Genomic DNA, 16699 nt, shown 5'->3' with positions numbered 1-16699 from the left:
TTCCTAAAACAGCCAGTGGCTGTTGAGTGATATTAATGACACAGGACACAGAAGGTGGAATAAAGACCATTTTTTTTCCTAAATTGGGTCAAATCACCTAATTAAAAATTCTGAGCTTTTTGGACAGAGACAGCAGATAGAGACAGATAGTAACCTTCATTATGGACTTCTAAAAATGCTCACGAAATTCTAAAGAATTCATCTTTGTCTGTGCTTCTGCTTTCTTTTTTTCTTTTTTTTTCCCTAAAATCCTTGTCTAGATACACAACCTCTAAAAATACAGTAACATGACCATACGACCGCGCACTGCAGGTCCATTTATCACAGGTTTCACTGCAGAAAAGCAGGTTAACATGAGGGCTAAACTGAGTGTTAGGCCTGGAAAACTCACAGCAAGCAGGTTTGGGACAGAAGCAGGAGATGTCGTTCTCTGAAGACTGACTTCATACTGCTCTGATGTTCTCCACCTGTCCAGAGAACGACCTGCAGTTTGTCCAAATCAGACCAATGGTCCAAGAAGCTGTTGATCAGGCTGATTTAGTGCCAGAAAGTTATTTAAAGAAAGTCTGTGATGAGTTCTATTATGAAAATAATGTCTGTGCCTCATCATGCCTTTTCATCAAGTCTCAGAAAATAATCCTGGTGATGTCATGAGGGTTGTCTCATCTTGAGCTTGGAGACACATTTTTAATGGAAAGTCTACGTTACAGTTTTGGTAGGGTTTAATGTTTTAGTGTTTATGAGGCAGTGGGCTGACAAAAAGCTGCATTATCCATCCTTGTTAAAGTTTGTACAGTCAGAATATCTTTGATTTTCTCTTTTAATTTGTCTCTTCTCAGGTGAAATACTACATTTTTGGAGTTTCCCTTTATAACTTCCTGCATGTGAAGAGAGTCACATAAAACCTTCTTGCTCTTTTTGGGTTTTTATTTTTTTTAACACAGTCCATATAAGTCCAAAACTCACACTGGCATACTGTATGTACATATACATGTGTACAACTAGCTCAGTAGACTCATATGCTCAGCTGTCAGTTCAGTGAGTACACTTAGGGCACTATTTTCGTGTTGGCAAAGGTTGCTTCTCAGTGGGAGGAGAGAGCATCTCACACAGTCCGCCACCCACCTGCTCAGAGCTGATCTACAGCTCAGCACGTGTCACATATGATATTGTGTGAGGGTGTCATCATATGGATTTTATATCGAAAAATAATCAAATTGAGCTCCAAAAGTATTGAAATCTCAAACGGGATTGACAATTCTCACAGTGCCCTAGTTTCTGCAGGTAAGCTGTTGTTGTCCCCTCTGTCACCTGATGAGTCTTTTTTTGTGTTGAGTTCATTTCAATCCCTTGGCATATTTTAAAAGATGATGATGGTGCTTATGAAGTTATATAAAGTTCACAGTAATGTACATATGTATAGATGATGATGGATAAAGATATAACAATAACAGTGGGGATATATGATACGGATACATGCTAACAGTGTGAACAGAAATTAATTCACTAACATATATAACATATATACATATATGTGCAGCAGTTACAGTTACAGGTATAAGTATAATTAAACAGTACAGGTGTGAGTACTAATAATGCTATTAAGTTTATAATTACACAGAGTAAATAACTAGATGTGAATACACCATAGGGCAGATATGTACAGTATTGAAAAAGGTATAATATATATTAGCATGTTTTTTTTATTTTATTTAGTAAAGGCACAGGTGTGTCGAATTTATAAGGCTACAGCTGTTATTTGATTGTTATTTTCATGTCAGGTGCACATTTAATCAACATTTAGGTAAAGCATCAGAGGAGCGAGCAAACAGAACATATACAGTGCAGGAAAATGTTTTATCTGACTTTCAACCGACTTAAAGAGGAAATTTGAAGGGAGTTTTGCAAACATCAAGGGTTATAAGCTGATTACTAAAAGTAATCAGAGCCTTGGTGTGGATTGAAACTCTATCAGTAGTCTGAGTGTAAGAGCCAAGAGCTGACATGGAAATATTAACTTAAATTTACACAAGGTTTATGTCATCTTAATTTGTCATCATTACCTTGAAAATGAACCGCTGAGAGTTGTGATTTAATGGACCAGTGTTATGCAGTGTATTGTATTCCAGTAAATTTGCTGCCTCTATAAAACCACATATTGATTTGGCTGTAAAACTACACTCAAATCTCAGTTCTTGGTTATATAACTCAGAGATATAAAAAAAAAAAGAAATTCCCGGGGCTAATTCGCGAGGACAGATCACCGATGGTCCGAGTGCATTATGACAAAAAGAAAATAAATATCAATCTAAAGGAAACACTGACTTGTTAAAAGTTTAAGAGCAGGGATTTTCACTAAGTCTTCACTATGTCTGCACTTTCTGTCTAATTCCTGACTCTGGTTTTAATGCTGCACCACCACACAACCCATTAATATAAACTGTTAAAACACGGGTGACACAAAGCCTGCTGGGAGCTCGGGGTCCAGAGGAAAGCCTCCCAGCAGCAACAGAATTAGCCTGGATCAAAGCGTGTCGGGTTAAACGATGTGGAGCAACTGTGACTTCCAGGCTCAGAGCCACATGTCACACTTAAACCTGTTTACACATTCAGATTTACAGATGCTGTAGGTAACCATCTACTACAAGCCGCCTGGTGTTAAATTCTTATGTGCTGGTGAAGTCAGGTGACGTAGTATAAAGACCTAGAAAGTCCTCATATGAAGGAGGTGTGGGGGTATGGATGGGTCAAACAAACAAAACTTTCAGGCAGCAGACCGCTGTTTGTGTCCTATATTAAAAAATCAACTTTGACTTCTTTGTCTGGCGTCCTAGATTGAAGCATAGGGCCAGTGACCAAGCTGCTGTTCTTGTTAAGTTGTGTGTGCAAACATATTGGACAAAAGTTCATATAAATAATATGCAATACTGTATGCACATGAAAACATTTGTATTTAATGCATTTACAAGTTGTCAATGCAAAATATTCATACTTGACACAGCGGAAAAAAGTTTCCCTTTGAATGTATGGAAACTCTTTCACTAACATAAATGTAATCACCTAATTTTTCCGTAAAGTATTATTGTCCTTGTGCTGCCTGCACATGGATTCAGGACCACAGTAGACGGCAAATCCATTTTAGTGAATGAGAGCGAGACAGTAAAATTGGGTAAGGCCAGCAGAGAATACTTTGAACAGTAATGATAGATGGCATTACGGTCTAAAGTTAAAATACTTTAACCTTCTTCTATCCTCCACGACAGGACCAGATAGCTCATGGACAACACAAAGCTAAACTTAACTAATTACATAAAATAATACACATGAAATAATTTTATTTATTACATTTGATTCAATTCTTACAATACAAGATCACCATAGCAACATATGATCATGCATGTTACATTTTCATGTCCTGCCATTCCAACTGTTTATTTTTCCCATGCCATCTTTCTTTTTGATTTAGTTAGTTAAAGATATCAGTCATCACCTTTAAATTACTCCATACTCCAATTATTATTGCCTTAAACATTTAAGCTTCACTCCATTAAGTCTTGACCTCAGCTTCCCAAGGAAAAAAATGGAAATTGAGTCTCAATATTAGTGTTCTTTTATGAAATGTAGGTCATTCAGCAAGACAGCTTAGTTGAGGCAACTAAAATGTCTACTTAAGAGTTAGGAAAAAATCATAGCGATGGTTACAAGAAATCAACACTGACTGTTGGAGAGAAGGGAATAACGGCAATCTAGTGTCAAAGCTAAATGCCAAAGCATCCACTCTGACCACGATCAGACAAGGTTTCAAGGCGTCAACAATTGTCGATATTTGCAGATCCATGAGAGGTTTACAAAAGTAAACTTTAGTAATAGTAGTAGATACCTACATTCAATTTTTATGGGAATTGTTTTTGGTCATTCTGTTTTACAATCAAATACTGTGACTCCAGCACTGACTACATTCTCTAAATTGGTGAAAAAGTTGAATCACCACCTTTTTGAAAGTGTCCGCAAAACCAGAACTTTATAAACTCTTAAAACAGCAGTATGTGTTGCAGGGGTGATGGTAAGAGTGTTCTCGTAATTGTATCCACCCTTTGAATGTAAACTACATTAAACAACCAACCATTCAGTCCTTTGTCAGATTCAAAGTTAGAAAAGCATGAAGATTAAAGATGTGTGTGTTTATGTCTGAACGTGTAAAACAGCATCCTGAATAAATTTTTTTTTTCTTCTTTCTTCTTTTTTTCCCACCTGTTGCCTTTAAAGTGTGTCACTCCCTCCAGTGTTAACGTACAGCTTTCACTGCGCCCTCAATATGTCAACTAACTAACGGTGTAGGGAGGGAGGGATCTACCGCCTCTAAACGGATGGACGAGGAAATATTACGCATGGAGGTAATTCCCAGCTCGCTTGGGGAGGAGATCTGTGTGAGCGGCAGACTGTCGGCTTTGATGTTGGTACGAAGGAAAGGAAGGAGATGAATCCCCAAAAGAGGATAGTGGTTAGATAACGCTGATACATCCTGTTACCCAGCATGCATCACAGCGAGAAACAGAAAGGCACACAAGATAGAAAGAGAGACAAATGAGTTTACATACTTACTTATTAATTACTTAACAATATTCAGTTAGTTGATCCACCATTTTGGTCCAGGCTAAAATATCTCAAGGAATATTAGATGGATTGACATGATCGTACAGACAATAATGGTTTAGAGGATGAATCCTAGAGACTTTCCCTCTAACACAACCCGTAGGTCAAGTATTTCTCTTGTAAACCAGATCTACAAGATGGATTGCCACAAAGTTTTGTACATTCATGGTTCCCAGGGGACGTTTTCTAATGACATTACATTACATTACATTACATAGCATTTAGCAGACGCTTTTATCCAAAGCGACTTACAGAGGAGGACATAATGACTTTGATACTCTAACTTTCCCTTTTGTGCTACCATTAAGTTGGTATTTTCGGTTAGTATTAAAATATCTTGACAACTATTTGAACGGATTGTTGTAAAATTTCGTAGTAGGATCAGCAATACTATACCTTCATACCAGCCAATTCTCATGCTGTGATCCACTGCAAGTTGGAAATCTATTTTCAAGTGAGTATACCCAACTTCCAATCTGAATACATCACAGTGCATCTGCTTGGGAAAACATAATCGCCTGCAGCAAATGTTTGTATGGCAAGTCTCTGAACTGAAAGAATTGAGAAAGAAATGCAATATGTGTATGTAAAATAAACAGTATGTATAAAAGTAATATATATTATACTAATAGCATATACTCTGGTGTCACTCTACCTAGTCTAGTAGTCTAACCAGTTAACACTGTCTCCCTCACAGGGATGACTGGACTGGACAAACTGCTAGCAGACTGAGGAGTGTTTTTCCTTCCTTAAGACAGAAACCTCTCTGGGCCTATTTAATTAGTGAGGCATTATTACCAATTTAATGGAAATTAGTTTGAGACCCCCACATGAATTCCATGTGTAGTCATATAGATTAGGGACTCCCAGTTATTCTCTAGCATCTGTGCATTAATTATAGATTGTACAGACACATATAATGGACTTTAATATATTAATGTAAATATGACTTAAAGCTTTTTGCTGCGCTTTTCAAACTGGACCAATGGTAGAGCATTCCAAGTTTAAAATGTAACATATTCAATTTGTTTATAGCCGTCTGCATTACTGTAGTGTAAATGTTCAAATAAATAACGGCCAGTTCAAGAGTTAGGTAAGTTATAAGCACGGGCAGAAATTAGTTTCAGTTGAAGAGTCAATTGAATTTTAAATACTGCCAGTTGAAGTTTAATTTTTTTTGTTGTTGTTTGTTTGTTTTAGATGTGGGGTTGTGTGACAGAAATATTTATCTGAAGTCAGTGTAATCCAGTAGACAGCCACCAACATGTGCCCCAGTCAGGAGGACCAACATGGAGTCAGAGCAATGTACTGCTGTAGTATCTCCATTGGCTGTTTTATTAGTGTGACCGGTGACTTTTTTTTGTCTTACCCAATTTACCCAAAATCCAAAGTAATCCCCTCAGTGCTGAAAGCAATGCATGTGTTAGCTTCAGTGTCAGTGATGAAAAGAATTTGTCTTTTGGAAAATACACTTGTTTGCTTTCTTGCCAAAAGTGAAATGAGAAGATTGAAGCCACTTTGTACAGCTAGCTGCGTTCCATTATTCTATTATTTATGCTAAGCTATGCTAAACAATGTTTGGCTCTAGTTTCGGGTACAGACAAAATGAATGGTGTCAATATTCTCGTCAACCGTCATTTGAGGCAGCAAGAAGCGGCTAATATTTCCTCAAAAATGTGAATACTTCATTTCCAGCTCTGCTGAACAGGAATCTGACCAGATATAAATATATAAAACTAGCTGTTGAGTGGTGAGATGCCACAGCTTGTTTCACTCATTTCCTCGTTTCTTTATGAAACACGTTGAGGGAGGCAGCCATCATCTGACGCATGACAGCAGATTAAACCATGTGAGAAAATATGAAAAAATGTGTGAAGCTGTGTGATCACACTGTATGAAGGTGTGTGTGTTGAGCCTACTGAGTATGACTGCTGATGCAAAATAAAATCCAGTTATTCTGGTTCTTTTCACTTTTTAAGACCCAAACACGTGAAAATAAGACAGTTTTCAATTCCATGCTGCTCTTTTAGGTAAAATTAATGTTTTTTTGAATGGACTCTGGTGGCTTCGAATGGATAAATACTGTGGTTCCTGGCTGAACAAAAAGGATCTTACTCTTTAACAAAAACTTCTATCTCTAGGATCCTTTCCATAATCCAGTCACAACACTTTGTGACACTGTGACAGTATGTAATTGCCCCCCAAAAGATTACATTTATCACTCTTACTCACACACAAAAACATGACAAAATAAGGTCCAGGCTTAAAAATACCTTTAACAGTGGACCAAAAAACAAGACTGTTTAGAATATCTTGTGAGGAAATTTTCTATTCTAGCATGCCTTAAATTGGGTAACACAAGGTCAGGGATATGTAATATGTAAGGCAAAGCAGGCACTATTCTTCTTATTATAGTGGTAAGGCTGTTTCTCTCCATTGACACAACAGACAGGTAAATAATTTAGAAGCTTCTACAAAGTCAGATAATGATGTTGGACCACCAACCCTGAACATATTTCCTTGTTTGTAGATTAATGACCTTATACTGAAAATGTATTAACAATTTATGAACACAGAGTAATTGTGTCACTATTTTGAGGGCATATAGATGAGCAAGGGAAACAAACCTTTCAGCATAAGACATCCTGGACTCCTGTGCACTTTCGCTCCACAACACTTTTGGTTTTACATCCCCAACTTTACTTTTTGGTTCACTTACAACACTCTCATCAGCATTGTTTCAACCAGCAGCAGTCAGCTTTCTGCAAACAAGCTTGGATCAACCATCTGTACACAGAGCTAAAAGGAGAATGCTGGAGAAGCATTTATCAGGTGGACACAACCACCACTTTGTATGTACGATAAACTGGTCGTTGCTTGACCTGTAAATGAGGCACCATTTGCTTGCCTGTGTAAGGTGATAACTTACATTACGGCAACACAAAGTGGCCGAGAAAAAGCTGGAATATTCCCAGATCAAGCCAAACTAAATGGTACACAAATGCCTTTAGTTTCATGACTCTGCAGACCACCGTCCCTCTCAGGAATCTTATTTGGAGAACATTGGCACCTTAAGACACACAGGAGAGTCAAGAAATACTGTATAGAACCAGATGTAGTCACATGATCTGTAAACAGTATTCTTATTAAGACTTATGTTGCCAGGATAAGATTACTTTTGTCTCATGATGTTCACTATGTGACCACAGAGTTAGACTTGGCCAACAAAAGTGGCTACAAGCTGGATCCTGCTGAATTAAAGCTTTCAGTCTTTCAAGACATGTGTGATGTAGACAGGGATCAACTTTTCTCTTGACAGCACCAAAATCATTTTTTCACCTTTTGCCTCCCAATGTTTACAGAAGTATGCTGAAAAGCGCTCTGTGCAAGGTGACAAGCTCGACAAGAGAAGGCAAAGAAATTCTTTTTGTCAGGACATCACACTGTGATTTCGCCGACTCTTATTTGTGCTGTAAATGTTTTTTTAGGCTATTGAACATTCATTTCTGTATCAACACCTCAGAGAACATGTGTTACGTGATGAGAAACCTGAAGGTTTTTTTATTCAAAACCTTTGGATAAATGAAACCATCTGAATCACACAGTGTCCAAGAGTTCACCATCTTCTTTAACGCAAGGCAGATGTAATTTGTTATTTCAGCTACATCATACACCAATTATTACTCCATTACCTGATATACACTCTCTATATCCTGACATCTCACACACAAAAACACAGGGCTCATTTATTTTATTCCATTTACTTCGTCTCCTTATTATTTCTGCAATGTTATTTTTCCTGTCTTTCTATACTCTTGTCATTTGCATCTCTCCCTGTCATCTCGTTCAGGTTGAGATGTTTTTAGAAACCCCCCCAGGCTTTTTATGTTTCCTAACCTGAACAGTTTGTACTTCATTTCCTCTTTTTTGTTCTCGTTTTTTTGTTTCCCCTCCCAGTGTGCTTTAGCATTTGTGAAAAATCAACTTAAAAAAAGGTTTTGGCACCTTTCTTCATCTCTAGGGACTTTGAGGACGGAGGCATGTAGTTAAACTGAGGAAAAATAACAAGAAAGGCAGTCTTTGTAATGCGCTAAAATGACACTACTTATTAAAATTAACTGTCGCAGGAAAGAAAAAAAAAACATGCTTGCAGGGGTGTAGAAGTCTGAACGCTATCAGGGTAAGATACTTTGCTCCAGATTAAGTTCTAAAACTTAAAACTGTGAGTGCTCTGGGTGTTGAAGATTACAGAGAATGAAACCTGCAACAGTCAACCTTATATTCTTCAATAACTTGGGGATTTCTTACTTTCATGTTTAAATGTTCCTCAATTTGCTGGTGAACCGATGAATGCCTCAAGAAGCCAAAGACAGAAGTTCAGTTCTTCTGCATGAACCGTAATTTTTCAAACTATCTAAACTTTTGAAAACACTGAGTGGAAAACAAAACTGTGTTATTAACTAAAGTCATACATTCCTGCTGATGGTTTCTTACTGCTCACCTGACAGCTGGTGACAAGAACATGCCAAGAAATGTGCCAGCAAAGGCAAGGACAATTTCTCAATTTCTCCATGTTTTTGTTAGCAAGTTACTTATGGGGACAACAATTTTTAAAATTGCTCTAGAAAGCTCATCAGATTGAGATTGAGTAAGTTTGGCATGAACACCAGCGTCCTCACAAACTTCTACAGGAGCACTATCTGACGGGCTACATGACAGTCTGATACGAGGAGCTGTTCTGCACACAGCCGCAAATCACTACAGAGTGGTGGAGGCGACACAGCACATCACTGGCAACAAACTCCCAACCATGCAGGACATTTTTCACCAGCGGTGCCTTTGGAGGGCACAGCATCTTGAAGGATCACAGCCACCCAGCTTACAGACTGTTGTCCATGTTACCATGTGGCAGAAGCACGGCTGCAGGACTGTTGCAAAATAAGACTGCTGCTGCTGAACCACACTTGATATTATTTGTGCAAAACTTTATAAAACAGCAGTCACTTTAACCTGTCTGTAGTCACTTTACTCTGTTTAAATCAACACTGTCATATCCATTTATACAGTGACAATACTTACAACACTTACACATATTTTTCATATTCTATTTTAATATATTTTATATTTTTATTTTGTATTTCTATATTATTCTTTTTTTACCTAATTTTTGTTTACTTCTTTAGCTTATTTTTATTCTTATGTGTAGTGCTGTTACACTGCTTAGTCCTTTTAATGCTAAGTCCAACACATTTCATATGACAAGTTATGTGACTTGAAACCTGTATTGAGAGAGAATGCTGCAGTTCAAATTGCAAAATGTTAACAAATCTAGTCACACAATAACACAAGCAAGTAGAGGCAGTGGCAGATCAGCAACTCCCGTGTTCTGCAGGGTAAATTTAGAGTTTTTGTCAAAGGAGTCTGGCTTTTAGCACACAGACATAACAAAAAAGTTCTATCTGTGTAATGTTGTCAGACACTTATAATGACAATCTGAGCCTGTCAGTGGTAAAAACACTTTTAGTGGACGTACATTGACAGTACACAATTGCCCAAAAAGATTACACATCGCAGCCCATTTCACAGCTGCTGGCTGCAGCACTCTTGTTCAATACTTGACCAATTTCAAAAACTGTTGTCCCCATTAGTCACTTAGACACAAAAACATGGAAAATAGGGTGCAGGTTGAAAAATACAAAAGATTCCCTTCAATATAATGATGGGGTGTTGGAAAAGCAAATTGTTTACCTGCTACTGAGAAAGTTAATTAGATCGTTAGTTCTTATCTGCACTGGTTAACAATTAGTCTGTTTACAAAACACAATGTTTGTGCAACCAGGGCTCCAGGCTGTTACTGTAGATCTGAGAGAGAGAGAGTGGTATTAAGCTCGTCTCCTTCAACAGCAAAATGGAGGACAACTAATATTAACCTGCTACATTTGCATTTCAGTGACTTCTCTCCACTGGTTGTTGTTTGACTTTGTATGAAAAGATGTCTTATCTTTGTGGTTTTTATCACACAACAATTTTCTGACAGGAAAATTATGACTGCTGGACTGATTACAGTTATATACAGATTATAGTGGGTTTGTCATTTACAAAGTCCATGTCACCAGGTAGTATTTTTGTTTTTTAAATGATTTTTCAGGGTACGTTTTGCTTTAATTTGACAGGGCAGACAGGAAGAAAGACAGGAAAGCAGGGAGAGAGATAGGGGACAATGTGCAGTAAATAAAAAAAGAATTTTGACTAAAGTTTGACTCAAACTAATAAACATTTTCATCTAAAGCCTAAAGCTAAATCTAAAATAGTTGCTATAATTAACAGTGCAACTGTGAGCACAGTGTCGGCGTTTTACCAAGAAACAGCAAACAGCAGTTTGGAGCTCCAGATGCTCGTCTGCTGTCACTAAGATCCTCGACTCAAAGCAAACAGCGATGGGATCACCGCCGCAGAGGAATGAAACTCGGTGCTTTTGAAAGTTTCCGTAGTTGCTGAGTTTTCAATGAATATTCATAGACTGTTGAACCTCACCACAACACCCCTCCCCAACAATCCCCCACTGACCCAAGATGTCTGTCATCATACTCTTCAACGTAACAAAAAACAAACAAGCGAGCCAGGAGCGGGGACTCTATTCATCTCTCATGATGCCGATTTATAACCGGCGGGAAACATTTGTTCCCCATCCTCGAGAAAATGATGTTTTGCAGAAATCAGCTCTGAGGCCGCTCAGAGGCAAATGGTTCTGTTCACAAGCGAACATAAAATCAATCAGGTTTGTAATGGTCTGCACTGAGAGCATGACAAACATCCATGGCAGTGCTCAGCACTCTGTACGCCACCTCAGAAATACAGAGACACAATCATTTTCTTAGCCAGCATGCAGTAAAAATGAGAGGCATTCTGTAAATAAGATATGACTACGCACTGGCATATTCCCTTGAACAATTTTCTTCTAAAATGAGTGCCAATTATAAGCAGGAGTCAGTCTCCCCTGCAGTGTAGCTCTATCACATTTGAAATTTAAATCCGTGGCGATATTCTTGGCAGATGATAGACATGGCTTTATGAGGGACTTTAACTAAATCCCCGGTGATGAGGCAAGTCAATACAGATCTGTTTCACATGGGGAGGATGGAACTATCTGTTGCTTTGAGGAATGATCCCCTTCTTCAAAGGGCTGCCAGGTAAACAGGTGGCGTTAAGATCAGAAGACAAACAGACAAAAAGACACGGAGGGGAGGGGAGGGGCGGGGGGTGATGTGCACGGAGCTGATAATGCCACGAGGATGGCGGGATGAATTTAAATGTCAGGGTTATTGTGCGCTCACATGAACTTTACAAAACCAGTGTCTCCATTTTCCTTGTTTAGCTCTATATGCTAAGTGCCCGTCCAGCTGTGTGAGACTGCACTGCTGGATCATTACCCTCCGCCTGCTCTTTAAGCAGCCAGGAATAGAATTTCAGAAACATCTCTTTTCTCCGCAAAAACAAAACACAATGTCCCTAAGAGAAAGAGAGGCTGCCATCGAGGGGTAATTATGGAAGTGGGTTTGTCCTCCTGTCACCAGCCTGAGTGCTCCACAGGCTGCACAGCAAAGCACCTCAGATGAAAAAGCTGACAGCATCATCCTCACGCTATCAAACAGCTCAGAATGGCAGTCAAATCTGTCAATTTCCTCATGTGAAATCTCACTTTTGCTGGTCTCGGAACAGCTGGTGGGGCTGCTGCGTCTCTGGTATGAACAGGTTGAATCAGTGTGTGTGACTTTCACAGAAACGATGCATTAATGGAGCAGCAGACATGAGACCAAGGACAGACATCTGAGAGGCTTCATGGTCGCGTTCAGACAGAAAAAGCCTAATGAGTGCTGGCGGCTCATCATGCACGAAGGCCGTGACGTTGTTCTGCAAGGTTTGACTGGACCGCAGTGTACTTGTTTGTTGTGTCTTCAGTTCACAGCTGGTGTCAGTTCAGGTGTGCCGGAAGCATGTTGGTGACATATAGTTTGTGATATGAGCTCTAAAGGCCCCTGCTGCACCGCTGAACAGGAATGTAATGAAATCATATCTGTAGTGCACAGCAGCAGCAGCAGCAGCAGGGCAGGTGCTTTTGTAATGACAAAGCCAAAAAAATATATATATTTGCTCCCACAGCACACCTGTGTGTTAGCCGGAAGGCTCAGACATGCTTGTAGAGGCTGTAAAGCAGCAGTTTGAGATCAAATGTGCAAAAGTAAATAGTTTGCATGAGTGCATAATGAAGATCAGCACATAATCCTACAAAGCAGCTAACCAGGATGCTACAGACTACAACAGACTGTGAACAAACAACATTTTCCTCTCCACTCAATTCAATTCACTAAAGTCCTGCTCAGGTCAGAGAGGAGAATAACATAACTGCACAGAGCAGTCATTCCGAGCTGAACGAAACTTTTCCTCCAGTCTTTTCTACAGTAAGGTTGTTGCCATTTTACTTCCTGTGACAGAATCCCATTAGATGTGTGTTGTGGAAGTCAAAGTTCAGTTTAGTTTGCCACGAAACCCAGTGGAAAATAAGCCTAATGTGTGCTGCCATGGCTCTCACAGCTATTATGCCCCATTGGAAATAATGGTCTGCGTGATTTTGGACTTGTTATTTAAAGGTCCAGTGTGTCAGATTTTAGAGGGCAATATTTACAGAATATGGGAGAAATGGAATATATTATGCTTAGCTCTCTTTTCATTAGTGTATGATCACCTGAAAATAATTTGGTTTTGTTACCTTTAAATGACCCTTTTATTTCTATAGATGCCACAGGTCCTTTTCCATGGTCTGGACCTTTTTACAACTGTCACAGCCACAGTAGTGTGCTGATCTGAGGATGTTGCCGCTACTACACCACTAGATGCAACAAAATCCTGCACACTGGTCTTTTAATTTAAATTAAATTTTTTTAGTTGGGAAATGCACTAACCTTGGGCCCACAATCTACAAGCTCATGTTTCCTCTGTCCTGGTGGGTTCACCCTCTAATTAAAATTAAATTCCACCAGCCTTGGATCCCTCCTGGCCAATCACAACTGTTTATTCAAGATGGGGTGGGTTTATACGATGATTAACAGAGAAGTCTTACCAGTCAAGGTTTGAAAAAATGATACGTCACACATTGTGCTGCTCTGATTGGTTGTTGCATTCAAACTGTAAAACTAGTCAATGCTGATCAATGCTGCATGGACTATTTCTCTCCTGAAATGTTTCCTTGCTTTAAAATAGACCACGCACCGCCCTGACTTGCATGTGTCCATCAGCGTTGCATCACTGGCTGTTGATAAACACCTCTTGGAAAAGGTTCCAGACTAATTTGCATTTGCAAAGATGCCAGGCTAGAAATACACTGTAACTTAGTAAAAATGCCTCAGCACATTACAAGTTAGGGACAAGATAATGTTAAAATGTAATACTGGAGAGACTAATGATAGAAAATCCAAATAAAAAGTTTGTATTGTGAACACGCTGCCTGTGACAGACAACATCCCTGATACACACCAGCTATTGTGCTCCTAGACTGACATATATGTTGTCACATCTTATTATTTACATATCACATATACAGCAGATACATATTACACATATTTTTCTTGTAAGTCCAGTTATCGTTATTTAAACCAGTACAGTCTTTTTTTAACCCTGTAATGTGCTCTGTTACCTAGTTCTTTTGAGGTCTGCTTTCCCTATGTTCCATTAATCTTAGAAATTGGAAATGGGAATGACGTCACCTTGCTCCAATACAACAAGCTGGAAAATCAAACTCTCACCTGGTTAGCAATCGATAGCAATACCAGTTGATAAAACAACACATAACGTAGTGTTTCACACATACAAACACCATTGCAACATGTCCACAGATAGAAGTTGGACCATGCTGTGTGTATGACTGATTTAATGAGATAACAAACTTGTGTTCAGTTGATGCAAAACGCTGCTGTGAGTAAACCCCACAAGGATTAATTAAATTTTGATTTCTCACCTTCTCTGCACACATTTGTTTCTGTTCACATTTCAAACTTTCACGTTTTTTCTAAATATTCCACAAGGTTCTGATTTTCTGAGAGTTTGCATTTGCTACAGCACCTTGTGCTTGTTCTTATGCATGCAAAGTCTAATTATTAGACTTCTGTTATCTATTATTTGGAGCAAGACGCTGTCAAACAACACAATGCAAGAGCAATATAACATGTAAGAACTTACCTTTTTCCAAAAATTGTTTTTGGCTAAGAGCTCGGACTCAGCCACAGCATGCCATCAAGGTGAAAGTGGTGAAATATCACTTTTACACCAACCACTTGGCTTTGACAATTTGACAAATAAATTATATCATTTATATATATATATATTTATTTATTTATATTTATATATATATATATATGTGTGTCCTGCACTACTGCTGCAGACATTAAAAAATAATTTAATTATACTGCTTTCACTTGTTAGTTTTTTTTCCGGCTAGGTATTTTATCTCATCATATAATATTCTGTGCAGTCATGACATTGGCAAAGAGTTGTTTGCTTGTTAGGACGTTACGTTACATTACATTACGTCTATATTAGGCTGAAATTAGGTTAAAATGTATGAACACTACACAAAACCGAAACCTGAATTTGAATAATGAGCTTTAAATCCACAAACAGACGATAACTGTCTGAAAATCTTCAAAAGAATTCATGAGATAGAAAGGATGACTAATTTATACATTCAAAATATTTGTTGGTTTGGCTTTCTTATCCTCACTCCTTAAAATTTTATCCACCTTTTTGTTGTATGCTTTACACATTGTGTACAAATATGAGCTGCATAAAAGACTTTCTGTCCATCATGTTTGTGATATAGCTAAAGATTCTCTATGTGGCATATTATATGCATCCTATTATACAAGTTATTTTTTTCTGTGCATCTTAAACAGAGAATTTGCTGTTGTGTAACTGAGTTACGATGTTTTAGATCAGTGCGATATTTTCATCTTAATTTATTTACATCTCAAATTGTCTAAATCTTCATCCACAGCGAGAAAAAACACATCACGAGGGTATTTTTCCTGTTCTGTAAAGAAAGTGTTACTCACAGGACGGAGACGATGTCGCCTCGTTGGACCTGGTAGTTCCTCACACTCCAACGGTTCAGCAGGACAACGTCACATCTTGACCCCCCGTCTGGGTTCAGGAAGGGCTGCTCTCACACACACACACACACACACACACACACACACACACACACTATATCAATTTATACATACACACATGTATTGTCCATTACTCATATATAAATCCTGCATGCTGTATATACTCACATACAAGCAAATAAAGTATATATACACACAATATACTGTACATTTGTATACATATACTCTATGTATATCCATTCAATTTTTATTTCTTTGCACTTATTTGTATATATTGTTATACACACAAATGTTGTTCTATAGAGACATTGTATGTTGCTGTTGTTACTTGCTGGAAGAGTGTGCAACACTGAAAAGAGGCAAATACAGTCTACAGGAGACACTCTCACTCTCACATCCAGTAAAAAGACACATGAAGTGGAGATCAGCTGTGAGTCAGTGTAAGGCATCATACAGCAGAACCTTCAAACAGTGAGATTGAGCCAAACTGTCCATCATTTGAGGTGCTATTCAAAATCCTTTCTAATGTCAAGGAAGGGTAACTGCTTTATTAGTGTAATTATTCATCACCGCTCCGCAACGTCACCGGCCATCATTTGGTCGCCAACTGTTGGAGCTAATTGAGCTTTGATGATGTTAGATCAAACTAATGTCTGAGGATAAGAAATATGAAGAGCTAATAAATGAACAGAATTATAGTATGTTTTATCAAATCTCCAATCAATAAAACTGCTTATCACATATTGCGGTACATGTTGGACAATAAAGTACAGGAAAGAAAAAAAATATTATACAAAATCTGTAATGAAAGGTCCAGTGTGAGATATTTGGAAGGATCTACTGGCAGAAATAGTATATAAATGTGCATAACTATGTTTTCATTA

The 16699-nt window shown here is 38.3% G+C and overlaps 1 protein-coding gene across 4 annotated transcripts in view; it reads right to left on the bottom strand.

The window, feature by feature from the left end:
• Positions 1-16699, bottom strand: part of immp2l (inner mitochondrial membrane peptidase subunit 2) — a 162584-nt gene that overhangs the window by 114822 nt on the left and 31063 nt on the right. For all 4 annotated transcript variants that reach the window (XM_019264948.2, XM_027272969.1, XM_019264947.2 and 1 more), the window contains exon 3: positions 15759-15862. In XM_019264948.2, the coding sequence (XP_019120493.2) occupies positions 15759-15862 (104 nt within the window). The remainder of the gene's footprint in view (positions 1-15758; positions 15863-16699) is intronic.

This window comes from Larimichthys crocea, chromosome XXI, assembly GCF_000972845.2.
Source record: "Larimichthys crocea isolate SSNF chromosome XXI, L_crocea_2.0, whole genome shotgun sequence".
Classification (NCBI taxonomy): domain Eukaryota; kingdom Metazoa; phylum Chordata; class Actinopteri; family Sciaenidae; genus Larimichthys; species Larimichthys crocea.
The sequence above is the reverse complement of the archived record's forward strand: the minus strand, read 5'-3'. Positions and strand labels throughout refer to the sequence as shown.